Source organism: Cardiocondyla obscurior, linkage group LG29 (genome assembly GCF_019399895.1).
Source record: "Cardiocondyla obscurior isolate alpha-2009 linkage group LG29, Cobs3.1, whole genome shotgun sequence".
Classification (NCBI taxonomy): Eukaryota; Metazoa; Arthropoda; class Insecta; order Hymenoptera; family Formicidae; genus Cardiocondyla; species Cardiocondyla obscurior.
This window is the reverse complement of record NC_091892.1, coordinates 598,253-615,846: the sequence shown is the minus strand read 5'-3', so window position 1 is coordinate 615,846 and position 17,594 is coordinate 598,253. Positions and strand designations below refer to the sequence as shown.

General features: G+C 37.4%; 2 protein-coding genes across 2 annotated transcripts; both read left to right on the top strand.

Annotated features, from left to right (window-relative positions):
- The first annotated feature begins 13,139 nt into the window (after positions 1 to 13,139).
- LOC139112525 (vitamin K-dependent gamma-carboxylase-like) lies at positions 13,140 to 16,051 on the top strand. The gene is made up of 6 exons (XM_070673579.1): positions 13,140 to 13,530; positions 13,899 to 14,158; positions 14,774 to 15,095; positions 15,170 to 15,352; positions 15,413 to 15,576; positions 15,664 to 16,051. The coding sequence occupies exons 2-6, from the start codon at positions 13,915 to 13,917 to the stop codon at positions 15,966 to 15,968; spliced, it is 1,218 nt and encodes a 405-aa protein (XP_070529680.1). The 5' UTR covers positions 13,140 to 13,530; positions 13,899 to 13,914; the 3' UTR covers positions 15,969 to 16,051.
- Positions 16,052 to 16,340: 289 nt separating this feature from the next.
- LOC139112498 (vitamin K-dependent gamma-carboxylase-like) lies at positions 16,341 to 17,588 on the top strand. Its single transcript, XM_070673544.1, has 4 exons — positions 16,341 to 16,493; positions 16,593 to 16,831; positions 17,006 to 17,317; positions 17,426 to 17,588. Exons 1-4 carry the CDS (start codon positions 16,341 to 16,343, stop codon positions 17,586 to 17,588), a joined length of 867 nt encoding a protein of 288 aa, XP_070529645.1.
- The last annotated feature ends 6 nt before the right edge of the window (positions 17,589 to 17,594 follow it).

Here is a 17,594-nt window from a genome sequence, read left to right as displayed (position 1 = left end):
ACTTGAAGAATGCCCGACCCAGCCGGGCATTCATCCTAGAGTGACGTGGGTTGCTTTGCCTTAGGTTTAACAGCGAGATTCTCGATCGCGAGAGACCGATCGCAGATAAGCCCGATTGCCACCCTCGACGTCGGACATCGGCGATGTATCGTGACTATCACGACGGTAACGATGACATCGATCGATCTTGAACAAATTAGTTTGAAGTATAATTGTCGAGAATTCAAAATGCATATTTTACCAGACGAAAATAATACTTAAATATTTTTTTATAAAACTAGCTTCGGGTTTAGATATGCAGCGTATTTTTGTAGTAATAGCATCAGCCGTCTTAACACTTCTTCAGCTCGTACTTTAATCACATGTAAAACCGGGATTAAGTCCCGTCGAACAAATCATTGATTTAGCCTTATTGTGAAGCAAGTTAGAAGCATTGCGTTTTATTGGGCTGGTAGGATCGAGATTATGCAGGATTACATGCGCTGAAAGTAAGTTTGATCTCTCGCCTTCTATCAGCGCGAGTTTTATTTGAATCAGAGGGGTTCGGAAAAAAGGCAGTCCATTTAAATCCTACTAAAATGAAGCTTAGTAGACTCATTGAAACAAATGTACATTTATCTTTCTTACGCTCGACTTCATTATATTTTTTATATTATTAAACTGTAATTTAATCAATATTCTTCTGATATTTATAAATAATATTCTAATGAGAATGTTTTATATAACTTGTTTTCCGTAGCAATTTACAGTCATACGTGATCCGAAAATCATTTTTAAAAGATTTACCTGTATAGATGATGGATAGAGTTTCCTTTTCAATTCCTGGCCAATTATCGAACCGTAGAGCGATTTTACCTAACTGTTCAAATCGTCCGCAAATAGTAATTTAATATAGTAACCAAACGTAGCCCTTCGTTTAGAAATCGCTAACTACTGTCAGCAAATTAGTAATTTAATATCATACATCGGCCCTTTCATAAAAGAGATTTAGCGGGAAGAAGCTACTAGTTTTATTTCACGGGAATGTTGTTTTCTTGAATAGCGGAACAACCGCTAGAAATCAGCGATCAGTTGAGCATAAAATCCGATCGACACATAAGTAAAATAGCATGAAGATATGAAAGAAAAATATTTCTAACGCGTCAATCGTTTGCGTTAAGAACCTTCTGATAAAGAAAGTTATCGAAGAATTTTTATACTTTATTTTTTTTTTTTTTTATTATACTTTTAATCGAACGACACATCGTGAATTTCGGTCGATCGAGTAAACTCCGAAAATGAAAAGTGACGAAGGTGCGTCGCGAATTAAGATCCTTTTTAACATATTCAATGTTATTCCTACACTTTACACGGTGCTGGTCCCGTAAGCAGTCAAGTGGTAGCTCGTGCCCCACGTGGATCCCGTCCTCGTCGCACCCGTCAGGTCGGGTACCACGAAATCCTGAATTCAGAGACTCCCCCTGCGGGACCCCCTTTCGTCATCCCCCTTCAGTCACTAGCTGGCAGCTCATTAAACACCCACAGCGCCCTTGGTCGCCCCTCGTCCTGATTTAACTATTGTTTAGCGGGTATGTGTGTGCATGTGTATGCACGTCGTCGTCTACACGAAGCGAATTCGCTGAAGACTCGTTGCAGCGTGTACGGGGTGCTCGAGAAATTAACGATATGAAAAGAAAAAAGAAATTGTTTACAGAAAAAAAACTCTTTCTAGCGCGCGTCTCCATAAGTCGCATGATAAAAGATATAAAGATTTGCATGAATTTATGGATGTGAGAGAAATTGCAGTAAAAGCACCGCTGATTTCTAAAAGATTTATTAAAGAAAGTTGTAATTTCACGGATCAATAAAAATAGAAATATTGGCTTTAAAGAACCGTAATTCTGAAGCTGTAGAGAGATCTTATATTTAAAAGCTTATAAAAATTTAATTGTATTAAAAAAAAAATTATTTTTTTCTTTTTACGTAAATATAACGATTGTTTCCGGGTTGCACTCAAGATTTTCAAACACCCCGTATGCAGCCATGCTAATGTGTGCGCGATCAGCAACATCGTCACAACCACTATGCGTTCACCATCACTAGTGTAGGGATCGAGCGAGCCATCTGTCCGTATTTTCGTGTCGTACGTACGAATGGCAGTGGTTCTTATTTTGATGCACTTCGCGCAGTTCATGCGATGAGTTATGCAGGCGGGGTGAGACGACGAAATTTCGCGCCCGTCCTTTGCGCGAGTCATCCTTCAGGCAATTCTCGAGGGAAGTTGTAACGAGGTCGGCAGAGATCAGCTAAATTTGTTGGTTCAATTGCTTTCGATTTAATTGCGACATTGTCACGCAGCTGACACTTGAATTACGGGGCTTATAAAAAAAAACAATTAAAAAAAGAATGAAGAGCTATAATAAACGTGAGCACTATTACGAACTTCACTCGTCCGTTTTAAAGTATTACATTTATTATTTCTAAAAAGTCGTAACGTGTGATCTTTATTTCATTTATTAAATAGTAATTAATGTCTTAAAAAAGAACAATATTCTATATATTATGAAATTTGTTATTAAGTTAGATAATGCTTTTTTTTTCTTAATAATTTTAATATAAAATAATATTATTATGTTAATATTTTTATATTTAAAATTTATTTTTTATTTTCTCACTTAAATTTAATTCTAGAACATTTGGTTTTACACCGGTGAATATAATATAATAAAATAGACTGAAGATTTCCGGCTTAGGTTTTTAATTATCGTTCATTATCTATCCAAATCCGTTACGGATATTGAGCACCGCCGGAAATACAAAAGTGACGTGTCCCTCTCGCAGTATACACCGGCTCGAGCTTTGATTGCGATCGGTCAACCCCAGCAACGAATCTCACCCCTTTGCCCCTTTCTTGCTCGCGCCAACGCCACCCTGTACATTATTATTTCATAACAATCACACCGCGCATGGAACGATAACTGTCTTTTACGAGCAAGCGACGAGTTAGGCGATCATAACGTGATCGATAACGAAAATCTAATTGCACGCTACTTTTATGCGATGACAGATCGTCATTCGGCATCAATACATTATTATTTATTCTTCTTACATTTTCTCATACGTGCATTCGCACTTTTACATGCACAAGCAAAAGTAAATTGATAATAAAATTCAAGATAATATAATATTTTATGAAGAAGAAAAATAGAGAAAAAAAAAGAAAATAACGCAGAACAAAATTTTTTATAAAAGAAGCGCGACCCATTTGGAACACTTAAACGTGTTTTAACCTTCTAATTACTTGAAGCTAAGTAACAAGAGAAGATGGGTAATCGTCCGCTAGTTTGTCCGGTTGTCCATTCCGTCTATTGAATCATCTGCCAACGAGTTTAAATTTCATCCACGTCCGTCCAGCGAGTAAGCAAGAAGTTAATTAAATCGCTATCCACTACCCGATCGGGTATTTCTAAATGATCGACAAAAAAAGCTTTTACTCGCTTGGATGGCTATGTCCACTCTCATTATTTTATATCTGCAAGATATTAATAAATTTTCTATTACACGATTACACGCGCATTTAAAAATAATTACGCCAAGCAAAAACCGACTAATTAATAAACTAAAATTGGCTGCAACAACTTTAATTATCTTTTAACATAAATATAACGCTGACTCTCTATCTAAGATTGTAATAAAACTTTCTTCTTTTCACGCAAATTTGTATTTTCTCACGCGCATCAGCGACTATTTAGTGCGCTTTCGAGCGCTTCTGACCATCGTTTCGGCCACACCGAAATCTTGCTGAAGCGTGCGCCCCATTTCACGGTTGTTTCGTAAGAAGCCGGCCGGCCCTTTGAAATCCACCACTTCGCGGTGAAGATCTGAGGCGAGCCGCCGAGAAAGGATTTTCGCGCTCTTGAGCCCTCAGTTTCTCCCCTTTTCGACGGGATCCTCCGACGGGCGCGATATCTCTCGATTTACCCAACTTTTGGAAATATCGATCCGGCCGGATCCTTTTGATCCTTAAAACGTAGCCGATGCGCCAGATCGAGCGTGAGAAGAGGAGGGTCGTGAGAGGGTGGGTTTCCTCATTTTTCTTTCCGACCGCGCGCGTTCCTCGTGGGAGTTTATTAGATATCGATATCGCATCCGAGTAACAGAGAAATTATTAAACAGAGATACGAGAGAAGCAGGAAGTACTTACATGTGAAAGAAAATCTCCGTTACGTTCTCGTAAAATTTAAAAGGGTTGAAAGAAGAAAGGTCGGGTCGTTTTAGATACCTGCCACTTTACTTAGCAGATAAGTTTACTTAGGATGATTTCAACAAGGGCTGAAAAAAATTCTTTAACACGTATACGATGTTCATACAGATTTAGTGATGTGCAACATCGATATATTGCGAAAGCATAAATAATTAAACATTAGAAAAAGAAAACCCCATTACATTAAAATAATTATTTAAAACAAAAATTTGAAGTAAAATATATTTTTGTTTATTACGTTATATACTCTGTAAAAGTTCTATAAAAAGTAATTTATTTTATTTATAATTTTTTTGACATATGTCTTTATTCCGGAAACGATTGATGAGAAACGAATCGGTATCACGCTCGACATTTCAATTTTTTATTGTACGCCGTTTCCGGAAGGTAAAAAAAAAAAGGCTTCCGTGGGACAACTTACAGTCGACAGACGGTTTAACGCACTAAGAGCTAAGTTATGCATTTTCCACGGTGGTCTGAAGCGAGGGGAATGCGCAGCGTGCGGGAAAATCGAAGTCACGACGACCATGTCGAATCAATTAGAATGCGGTGTACGGGGGTGCTCGTCCACCTTTGTAAACCACCGAATGTGTAATTTCAAGGTACTTAAGCCGGTTAACGAGATTTTTATCCCTCTTGCCCATTTAAGAAATGGGACCGTTTTCAATATTATATCTTTTTATGCGGCTCTATAATTACTTTGAAAAAATATGGCACCAAAATTCTTTAAGATTTGAAAAGTGATAGAAAAAAAAATATATATATATATTTCTGTGCTTCTATATTATTAGAAATATTTTATTATGACGCAAATTAGATAATTTGACAAACTGCTCGCGTTATCATACGATAAACCTTTCCAGCCAATTGGCTAAAATCGCTTTAGCATCGTACTGCGAACTATCGCACGCGACACGTGTCGGTCACGTGCCGGAAAATAGAGCTGTAACGGTGCATCTCTGCGTATATTTGTCCACAAAGTGCGTGTCAATTCGACCAAGAATTGTTCACAGATAACGGGTGTTGCGATAAAAAAAAAAAAAAAGAGTCAGACAATGATAAAATAATAATCCGGTCATCTGCGGCTCTCGCCACGTGGCGACATGAGTGGATTTATCAAAAGAACTAAAAAAATTATAAAAAAGAATAGCATTTGAATGAAATATTCTAAAGACGAATAGGTGTTATTTCGTCACTTAGAATCACGAATAATTTGATCCATATGTCGACGGAAGGCAAGCTCTCTTTTGGGATGCGAATAATATTTCGCATTTTCGTAAAACGTATACAAAAAAAAAACATAATTGTTCTATATAAAAAAATTAATACAATTTTTAATTAGATAAATTCTTTATTATAATTTTATATTACACGCGATGCAGTAAAATGTAACATTTAATTACAGACACATGTCGAATGACATGTTACTCTAGTTTTACTAAGTGTACAAATTTTACAAAGCGGTGAGAATATTTTTGAAGTTATCTCGCGTGATTAATCATCGCTTCTTCACGCCTCCCTTATATTTCCCACCGTTATCAGCCGCGTATCCATCGGTCGCATCCGCCATCGATCTTTCTCTTTAAGCGGGTATCTCGAGTTAACGCGATGAACGACGGCGGTCACGTGCAGCTTACCGCGCACGTGAATGAAGACCGCGTGAAGGAGTGAGCGCGAATGCCTCCGCCACGTGTCCGTATCACCGACCCCAAGATCGCCGACACGTGTCAAACGAGCAACGTGTAAAAGTGACCGTAATTGAGATATCATGACCAAATGAGAGATTCCAGGCTAATCTCGGTGGTTTCACACCGTGGCCGTACGCACGTGCGGCGAGCCACGTGTCGTCCCGTTCGCTTGGTAAATTTGTTACGTCGATTAGAGTAATTAGCAACATGGCAATTGAAATGAGACGCGACGTTTAAGCGATACCTGTGTTTAACTGTTAAATTTATTATGAAATTATTATGGCCTTGAAATTACGTCGCCTGAATTTTTTATGCGGATTTTATAAATAATTAGAGAAAATAAAAATTTGTAGCTGCAGTAATTATTCGTTAAAAGAAAGAAACGAAGTAGTCTTGGCACGTAATTAGAATTTAAATATCTCTTTAAAAATAAGTACGTTTATATGTTTATTCTTGTGAAACGATCGATAATTGAATCACATTCAACAATGTTTCAAATTTAAAGGAAACAAAATAGTATGACAGGACGGATTGGGTGCGATCAAATGGAATCGCCGGAGGATATTGGAGCAGCCTGTCACGGAGTGCATGTTTACAGCACGTGATACGCCCGTAGCAGTTTGCAGAAGAGTTTAATTAAAACGCTCTCGTTTGTTGAAGCATTTTGCGTGATTATTTAGGCGTATACAAACAAATGTCAGACGCACAAAATTGATTTTGAATAAAACTTTTATAGATCTTTATATAGAAATCCGTACCAAACACCGTCTCGAAAAATAGAAAGAAACAGAAAAAATCTTTTTCAAATTTTATAATTATCTTTTAAATTTACTTAGATCTTAATGATACCGCGTTCGACCTTGTTGTAACGACTCATACGTTGGCATCAATCGTTTCGCTTATACTCCTCACAAAAGCTCCCCTGGCTTCCATGCGGATGATCATAGACGCCCGCACTTAAATTTGATTCAGATAACAGCTCTCCTTCTCGTAAGTACAAACGACCGACGTACACGAACGAAGTACGTGAGATTACTTTTCAAAGGGAAAATCCAATCGATCGATTACATCAAAGAGATCTATAAAGGCAATTTTTACCTCGAGATAAAAAAAAAACTATTGCAATTAATTGCAGCTTATCGATAGCGAATTAATTTGTATTAAAATACATCATAAAGAAGTTTCTTATCTGCAAAAATATAATATCCGATATTTAATTGGTAAAAAAAAAAAAAAAAGAAGATAAAAAAAATAAAAATTGAGTTAAGTCAGTGAACTGGATTTCCGTTAACGGGGATGAAATTAGACCACCAACGGTTACGTGGTTCGAGGGGAGTGAAACAAAGTAGTCACATTAGAATCTACTGCAAATCTCATCGAGTTCGAGATACCTTCCGATCAGATATCTGCCGCGGCTGCCAGGTGAGCCAGTTCGAGCGAATAACGCCTTTTGACATTAACGCCAGCCACCTCTTGTGTGTCCGTGCACCGTGTATAAATGCACCGACGTACAATAGCCAGGAGATTGTAATCTTCCACCTCGGTCCCCAGTTACAGCGGCCATTACCATTATATTTGTACTCGTACGCGATCACTTCATTGTCTCTTTTATCTGTCGTCAAGAAAAGATTGTCTTTCATATTAATGGATTCGCGCAATTTTATTTCTTTTGTTCCTGCTTCATGATAAAATAATGAATGCAAATACTGTACTAAAGACTAATTCTCGGCATTTGAATTTAGTTTTGGTGTTTCAACGTAAAGAAAAAGAATGAAAAATCTATTCTATATAATTTTCTTCTTTCGTTCTAATGAGTTACGAGGCAATTACTTTTACCCCGAATTTCCGCCGCGTGAGTCATTGATTACGATAAAAATAGGATTTACCGACTCATCGCATCGCAAAATCCGAGACGGCCGAACCGATTCGGGAGACAGGAGCCCGTTTCTGGGGAATACTCGATGAGGGAGAGCGCCTTTGTCCGTGCAGCTCGCGAGGATCCTCCTCTCTGCATCCCGAGGGATTCTTCGCGTATTATATTACCGGTCGCCCTGCTAGGAGCGATCATTATCTCTTTAGGAACTCGGGGCTAGGAATATGGGCCAAATAACGTAAGCATTATCCACTATATTAATAACAGCTATAATACCTTCGCGCAAAAAGTACGAGTCTAAACAAGCAAAAAAATATATATTATTAAAAAGTATTATCCCTTTAAAATCGTATTTAAAAAAATTAAAATATTCTTTGTATCCTACAGTGCTTAAAATTATTATTTTACCATGGATGGTTAGTTTAAAAAAAAAATACCATTTAAATAAACTTTTTCATCAACAACCTTTATTGTGAATAAAAAAAAAATCTTATATGCGTGTTGCATGTATAGTAGTAATCATCGCAGATGCTACCAGCCACTTGAGAACGAAGTGGTCCGGTCCACGAGCAAGTAAAACAGTTGCCGTTGGCCATGAAATAATATCGTCGAGAAAAAAGACCGCACGCGCGATTGCTCTTCTATTGCGATGCTACAAAGTAAACTGTAGCGGAAAAAATAGATGCTTTAAGTATGTCGTAAAAAAATCATCCGATGAATAAATTATGCGTTATAAATAATTTTAAAATACATTGGCTTTAACAAAAATTTAGTTATCGCAAGAACTTTACGGACGACATTTCCTTTTCTTTCTTTTGCATCTCTTTTGTCAAAATCGTCGGAATAAAAAAAAAAATAAAAAAAACACAGACTTCCAAAGGATCTGTTTCTCGCGGGGAAACGGAATGCCGATAAAAATCGCTACATTTTTCCTGAAAACAAGGCCCAGCGAAGCAGGACGGATCCCTTCGGTGTCAACCCCTATGTGACAATCGTCCGCGCTCCATCGAGCGAGCGGTGTCGCTTAACTAGGGTACCTGTAACCCCCGCAGTTTCGGCGGCCTAAAAACGTCCTTCCGGACGGACGCGCACGCAGAATAGAAATCCCTCGTACGCGATAATGCGAGCACGTCAGTTCTCCCGCTCTGACGATTATGAGCCGTCGACGACGAATGCTAATCAGATTCTAATTCATTCGCCCACGTTATCCGAGCGAATTAATGTGCGCGCGTAAACAACGCATAGGTCACTCGACGTATGTCGAATCCACGTTTCACCCTTTCGATTTCTAACATTTAATTAACGTAATTATAAACATATTAACAATGTCACCAGCAATATTTTATTTTTATTTAGCAAATTATGACGTCAAATTATATTGATAGATTAGAAAAGTGTGACAGATGACGCGCCACGTTATGAAAAGAAGCGAAAATTTGGGTTGAAAGACACCCTTCGAGTAATAGACAAAAAAAAAAAACCATCATTGGTACGATTTTCAGCGGAAAAAAGTAAACGAAGTCTGTGCAGAGCTGTAACTAAGCGGCAGCTGCAACGAACGGAGCATGAAGGAAGCATGATCGAGATCACACTTCTGGAAGACTGCTCTAAGTCATGCTAATTGAACGGAATATTGATCAGGTGTTTATCTACCTACGCGTGAATCGCGTTTAAGCGCAATTAAAATAATATATTCAAGGCAATATATTAAAGTCACTTTTGGTAATTAAGATTAATTTACGGAAAATTACGTGTAAAATAGCGATTATGAATTTTATTTCGTTTAATTGATTTTTTTAAAACCTTACCGTGCTTTAATGAATAACACGAAGATATTATAAACTTGAGAGCTCAGGTTGATTTAAAAAAAGAAAGTTTTAATGTCATTGCGCTTGGTGAAAGGCGTTTGTGATCACCTCCCACGAGAGACGTTAAAATTTTCATTTATAGCACTTATCCCATCACGATTTTCCGTCGCAAGGGTTAACAGAATAAACCGTCGCCATTCAACGTCGCCCATTATCTACCAGAGAAAACAAACTGGTCATCTCTCATTGCGCGCATTATGTCCGGGCTGTCACGGTTGTAGAGGATTACACGTCGATTACGAGGCGCAATTTTAAACCCTCTCCCTCTTGCAGTCCTCGCTCGCTCGCGTATCTGTCGCCCGCCTCGCGTCGCAACCCTTTGTGGGTTACTCTATGGTTTTACAATCAGTCACCCGTGCTGTGACACGACCGATGGGTCGTCGTCTACGAAAGGGGGTTGGCTCGTTTCGGAAAGCGGATTACGCTCGTCCTCTTTCGCGCATTTCTCTTTTTACCAAGTCTCACTTCGCATATTCGAGTCACGACACTGGCAAACTCGACGGCTGCCATTTCTTTTGATCGATGGACCCTGGATCAAACCGATAGCGATCGCGTATCTTCTTTCAGCGGCCGTAGACTCTCTCACCCCTCGACCGATTACGATTTCGCAAGTTTCTCGACTCGCTATAGTGATTTTTATTCGTCATTGTTTACGGGGCAATTTTTTTTTTTTTTCTGTCAGAAGGCGTGTCGAAAGGGTAAAAGTTGACTTTAAAAAAACGGGAGCAATTTTTACGAGAAACACTTCCATCTTTTCTATTTTAAAATTCAAAATTGTTGGAATATTTTTTTTTATCTAAATATCTACGATAATTAAAATTTTACTTTTAATGTATAATAAACATTTTTTTATATTTGGTTAAGGTAATTTAAAGTTTTGTATAATACGGAAAGTAATGGTCGCAAGTTTTTATATCGTAATAAAGAATGGTCAGCTTCTGGACGTGGCTTCGCAAATTACTGAAGTTTACTTTCGGGCAAGACGCGTAATCTCTCGATACGTACAGAAAATACTTGATGCGGAATACTCGGGGTGCTTCGAAAGTTTCGCCATCCCCCAACCTTTGCACTCGGCAAAGGTGCCCCCGGCTTTTTTTTTCAGTATGAATGATGATGTATGGATGCTGGCTCCGGGTACCGGGGGCACGGTAAAGGGTTCCATTGTTGCGTCTTCCCCTGGAGAACGAACCCACTCTGCCCCGCAGGGGAGACCTTCGTGAAATATTACTGCCAAGCAACAAACTGCATTCTGCAGGCTGTATACTGTTAATTTTATGCCCGATTTTTTACCCACTCCATCTAACTCCATCCCTCTTCTTCACCTCGCAACCCTCGCTTTCTTAGCCCACCCCTCCCCCCCCGATGTTGTTGTACAAGAGTCTGTGATCCGGAGTGCCAATGATAATAAATATTCATCGAATTATTTTTAGAAACAGTGTCAAAAGAAGCATGCAAAGTAATATCAATCTTCTTATTCTTAAAAAGATTCTGAACTAAAGATCGAATTTCTTACGAAGACATTGAGATAGAACTATCTAAAAAAAAAATTAATTCTCCGAGAAACAGCGAAATCGGCACCCATCAATCTCGAGAACAATGCGAAGCTGCAATTAATAGAGCCTGTAATCGGATGCACCCTGCATTCTCTATGCAAATTCGATCGGACACGGTTTTAGAGATTCGCCTTGGCCCTCCTCTCGTACGTCAACAATGCGCCGACTTCGCTGACAATGGGAAATAATAAACCGTGATAAATAGCTGAGCAAATACATGTCTGCGATCTCTCCAGCTCTCAGTTTCTGTCTCTCCTCCGCCTGTTCTCGATTCCAGGTGCAGCCGCTCGAATTCCAAAATAAATACGCTCGACAAATACAAATACGCGGGGTGGCCCATGCCGGAATAAACGAATGCTAATTAATTTCCTCGCTTAGGCTGAAAATGTCCAACTCGATTTGTCGCCCGGCGGAGGAAAATGCGAGACACCCACTCGCCGTTAAGTTGCCGAATATGTAATCGATTTTTAACACGACAAATTTTATTATTTATTATTTTAATTAAAATGCAAAATAATTGTCATAAAATTGTCTGCGATGACATAACGCACGATCAGAATTTGACATTTTGAAATCGAGCCAGGTGACCCCCGAATCCCGTTAGAGTGAAATCCGTCATGAGGTTTTAGAGGTCCGAAACTTGAAGAGGCAGCACTAATCAAAAGTGGACCACGGAGACAGATTGAGGGGCGTGCTGAAATAAATCAGTCTTTTGTTTTACAGCCCTAAAACGGCCGTTGGGAATATATACAGCGCGCGAAATGACGTCCATTCATTAAAACGCCCCAGCTGCGAGATCGAAAAGACTCCTGGTGTCGATTCAGCGGCTTTGAGCGGCGCGATTAAATAATCTCGGCTATTGTAACGGAGTCATTGTTTACTACGTACACTTATTTATTGCTATTATATGCAACATGTAAATTTTATAGCGGCACGTTGCGCTTAATACTATATTTAGGCTTCAGTAATTTAAAAAGGGATGCGAATAAATCTTTTGAAATAAAAACAAATACTTAGCGCATGGTTTCTTCTAGTATATAGATAAAATCTTATGACCAGCTTATACGACTCATTTGTTGCTTCGTTAAGAAACCAGGTTCAGTTATATGGAACGAAATTAGCGGGCAGAGATAATGCGAATTGTATCTGAATGCGCGCGGCGGGGCGAGTGAGCAGAGAGATGCTTTCTTAACAGAGAAGACAGTGGCCCGACTGTGCACCGTCTGACACAGTGGCCTGCAGATACGACTCTCGCAAGAAGAATGTCTTCGGCGCCTTTCGCTAATCGTAAAAATTATTATCGCGAGTCCACGAGTGTTTCAAATCCGAATTGTTACTGCGATCGTGCATGCCTCGATCTCTCTCGATACGCAGCCTGTACATAAAGAAGTTTGATTACAGCACAACGTCGGTAATGATAGTATATCTGAAGTTAGAGCTGTTAACCCTGCTCCGTGTATTTCCATCGCTGTAAAAAAGAAAAGAGAGTCATATTGCGTTTGATTTATTCGCTCGCTTTATCTCGAATTTATCTAAAACGTTTTAATTTTTATGAGCTTCCCAGGAATATCTGTCCCAAGAATTATTTTTTTTATCTTAATTAGAGAACGTGATTAGTGCGCAATTCAATTTTACGATAATTGCACGAGCGCCGTGAATAACATATAAAGTAACATACCTTATAAACGCAATCTAGATTCTGCTAATTAAACTTTATAAATCGTACATTTTGCATACACAGAAGATTAGGCTTTTATGCTACGTATATTTAAATTTAAGTTTAATTAAGTTTTATATCGTAAGCTAATTTATGTTTAAAAATAATATTTTTTTAATGCAATTTTTTTTTTTTTTATATAAATATTTTATTCTTATTAATTTTTTTTATTTAATTAAACTTTAATAAAACATTTAAGAGTGATCTTTCAAGCTTTAACGATCCGTAATTATTTGACAGTTGGGGCATTTTTATTATAGTCCTCTGATTGTTTTTAATGAGTGGTCGGTGACGTTTATCAGTAAAATCCTAGTGCATGCAGGATGAAAAAGTGCTATGAAGTATAATTATTGCGCGGGCGCGGGTCAATAATTCGTGCCACGTTGCTCGGCGACGGTATTCCTACTCTGAACCTTTGGAACAACCGGCGCGAAGTGCTCCTCTCTTCTTTCGCTAGCTATCCAGACTCCAGACAGAAGCCGACGAGCCTTCCACACGCGCGCTATCAAGAGGAAAGACGAAGATCTTGTCTTCCAATTTCGCCTGCTGACTTCTTACAGTGTCATCTCCGCTCGTCAAAAGAATCAGGTATTAAGTGATGACTCGCGCTTGATCATTCTTGATCTTATCTTCTAAAAATCTGCATTCGAACTTCTGGAGGGAGAATCACGTGACGAGTGTGCAACGTATCTCTGCATGCGCGATAACCGTAGTGCGTGCGATTTTTTTTCAAAATCACTTAATTGCAAATTATCAAGGAAAGGTGTCGTTTAATCATCTCCGAGTATATTAACAAAATTTCTTTATGTAAATTTATTAATTTATTAATTTGAAGTGACTGTGTGACTCTCGCTTAAAATAGCACGCAATTAATTAAATGTTACTTAATACATATTATAAAATTGCATTGACGAAAGTACGGAAAAGTTAATTAGAAATTTGTTGTTTAATTGTAGAATTGGAAGCAGTGGTATGAGGAGGAAAAAAGATGAGCGGACGAAAAATGATTTTATATCACCGAACGATAAATCACTCGTAAACGAATTTATAAAAATTATATTTGAACATTGGTCATCATTGAAGTCATCGTTTAATAACAATTTTGAAAGACTATTTGGCTTTAAAATAAGCGATGTGTCGAATTTTGAAAGATTCACCCAACTTCTATATTGCCCGACAGATCCAGCCAGTCTTGGAGTGGCCAGAACTTTATTTGGTATGCAAATAATTAAAATTAAATTTACATTTGAAACTTCATGTTTTAATATTGTTTACTGCGGTTCGTATTACAATTGTTATTATACTTTTTATATATTTGCGGAAAGTCTTGCAATTAAAACGATTAGATAAAATAACGGTAAGAGAAAATGTTTACTTTATTACTTTTTTTTTTTTTTAATTACGTAATTTACGATATGTTAGCGTTAAGACTGAAAGAATATTTTTATAAAGTTATTTTTCCACAATTGTTGGCTCATTGCTGTTATCATACAGTTTAATCCTGCCCATCGCAATACTTTATAAACGGAGTGAAGAATTTGACTTGTAAGAACTAGACACGATTTAAGACCTATTAAAGCAGTTATGAGAATTAATGTCTCGAGCCAATAAAAGCACGACCGTGATTCTATATATCGTCTGTAGAAAAAGTGCATTACTTATGAACGTTCTTATCTTAATAACATGTCTGCCATCGAGTTTAATTAAACCTTTTTTTTTTTTTAATAACGTTTAAAGCAGAGAAACAAATTTTTTGATACGATTTCAAAACTTTCTTTTTTGATCTATTTATAAAATTTTCTAAAGATCTTATGATAAATCTTTTTCCTAGGGCTGTGCATGGTGATAGACGTTGTCGAGGAGAGAGGATTCGCAAACGTCGATATAAAATGGGGAAATTCATGGGACTGTCGGTTTCCATTGATTCACGGGATGAAACCACTACCGCTGCCGTGGATGATAATGATATACGCGGTGATGTGGATGGGTGCTTTCGGAATTGCACTCGGTCTGCATTTCAAAATCGCGTGCGCCTGCTTCGTGTTGCCTTATTGGTATATCTTCTTACTAGAGAAAAACTACTGGAACAATCACACCTATCTCTACGGTATCGTGGCTACCTTGTTCTGGGGAACGGAAGCGAACAAGTATTTGTAAGTCGAATGCTTCTTCTCCCATAGTTTTTCTTTTTAAATGACCGCTAGTAAAATTTATATATCGCCTTCAGCGCGTTAGATGCACGTAACGCGACACGGGATGGAGATTTCGTGCCATACTGGAATTACTTCATTTTAAAATTTCAATTTTTCGCACTTTACTTTCTGGCTGGCTTAAAGAAGTCCGGCAAGGAATGGCTCGAAGGCTATTCCATGATGAACCTGTCCAGACACTGGGTGTTTCGTCCGTTTAAGTAAGCAGAGTTCACTTTATCTGAAAAAATACATTTCTAATAAAAGCTATTTTTTTTCAGAATATTACTGTCACCCGAACAGATCGACCTTCTTGTCGTACATTGGTTCGGATTTGTCTTCGATTTGTCTGTCGGATTTTGGATGTTATTTGAGAAAACACGTATACCATCCATGGTCTTTTGCACAACTTTTCATTTAATGAACTCAAGACTGTTTAGCATAGGTAATTATTTCATATAAACAAAAAAATGCACTGTAATTTAATTAAAATTATAAAAAAAGTTTTAAAATGTTTTTTTTTTTTTTTCAGGAATGTTTCCGTACGTGTGTCTAGCAACTATGCCACTTTTTTGTCGTGCCGATTGGCCACGTAGATTAGGATTGTATTTTAAACGAAGCCAAAAGACTTTATTGGTTAATGTAAATTCAATCGACGGAAATAACGTAGAAGAGATTGATAGTCAAGGGAATAAATTTATAAAATCACCCTGCTTGATATCACCTTCGAATAAAATCTCATGTAATGAAGTGCTATATGAAGGTAAATTTATGCGTCACAATAATACTTTAATAAGCTCTTTAAAATATTTACAGCTATACTTTCAGAAAATTTAACGAGCAAGGAAAAAGATAAAAATTATCTCGTTAAGCTCAAATTTAAAAAGAAAATCAACGAAAAGGAAAGCGATAACGAATTATCTAAGAATTTAATTAACCTTAATGAAATCGATGCGGCATGTTTTTATAAAAAGCTTCGAGCAGCTCGATTGCCGAAAGCTACGAGGAAACAAAAATTCGTAGCGTCGCTATTGTTGTGTCATATCGCACTGCAGTTATTTCTACCGTATTCGCATTTTATATCAAAGGTATCAGACCTCTTTATCAAAAAAAAAAAAAAAAAACTTTAATTGCAAGACAGTAAAACGTTTTACATTTCAGGGATATAACAATTGGGTGCCTGGTTTATACGGTTATTCCTGGGATATGATGGTTCACGCTTGGGATACTATACTCGTAGTGATTAAAGTGCATGATAACGTGAACAACGAAGTGCGATACTTAGATCCTGACGCGTGGGTACAAGGAGATCGATGGCTCAGGCATGGGGACATGGCGATACAATATTCACAATGCTTAAAGGTGAAATATCACAATTAAATCCTTAAAAATATCATAATTTATTTTATGCATAATCATTGCACAAGCAGCTGTTTTATTGATTAAACATTTGTAATCTAGGATAATTTAATGCGCCGAAAAAAGGAAGCATTTAAAATTGATCAACAGTCTGAAGATAAAAAAAAGTGGATGAAACTGTCTACAAATTTAAGTATTTATATGGATGTGTGGTGTTCGCTGAATGGTAGATTTCAACAGCGAATATTCGATCCTAACGTCGATTTGCTGACCGTCGACTGGCATCCTTTTAAGCCCGTTTCGTTTCTGATGCCGTTACTTACACAGTATAACTCGTACCGGTATGTAACAGTCATTAAATTATTAAATCTAATATAAAATATTGGTGTTCGGTATTAAATATATTGTTTAGAATTATATTAATTAGTTACATTGTAAGAAATATTTAACATCTAATCAACAAGTTGCGTTTTTGTACTTCTATTTCAATAATACATTTTTTTTTAACACGTTAGACATAAAATGGATGAAATCGAGCAACACGTATACACCTGGTCGAATTATACGGATGTGCTGTTTGTGGCTGACTTTCCAGGAATGTTCTTGGAAAACTATATATCCACGGATTTTGCGAACGTTTCTTTAACGGTGCTAGAAGGTGAAGTAACTTACAGTGAGGAAAAATCGACGGACGTGATTACCATGTCGAAAAAACAATCAGTTTCTGTCGAAACAGGAAAGTTTCACCGAATAAAAACTACGAGCTCTTATCCGGCATGCTACATGTATACTTATACAAATCAAACAAAGCAATGGGATAGTGAGAGGTAAATATTATATTACATAAATTATTCTTTTGATTTTTAATTAAATATAACAAAAACTATACTTAGTAACTTTTTTTTTTTTATTATAAACTTGCATTTTTTTTTTAGACGAGATCCTCATCCCGTAATAGAAGACATGCCGCGACTGTTAAAAGAAATTAATTATAAAATTATTGCATGGGTAAGAACAATCGTTCATATAGTAAATGCCTTTTTAAACTTAATATATGACGTTCCTATAGTACAACGAGTACGTGTTAGCTATGAATGAGAAAAA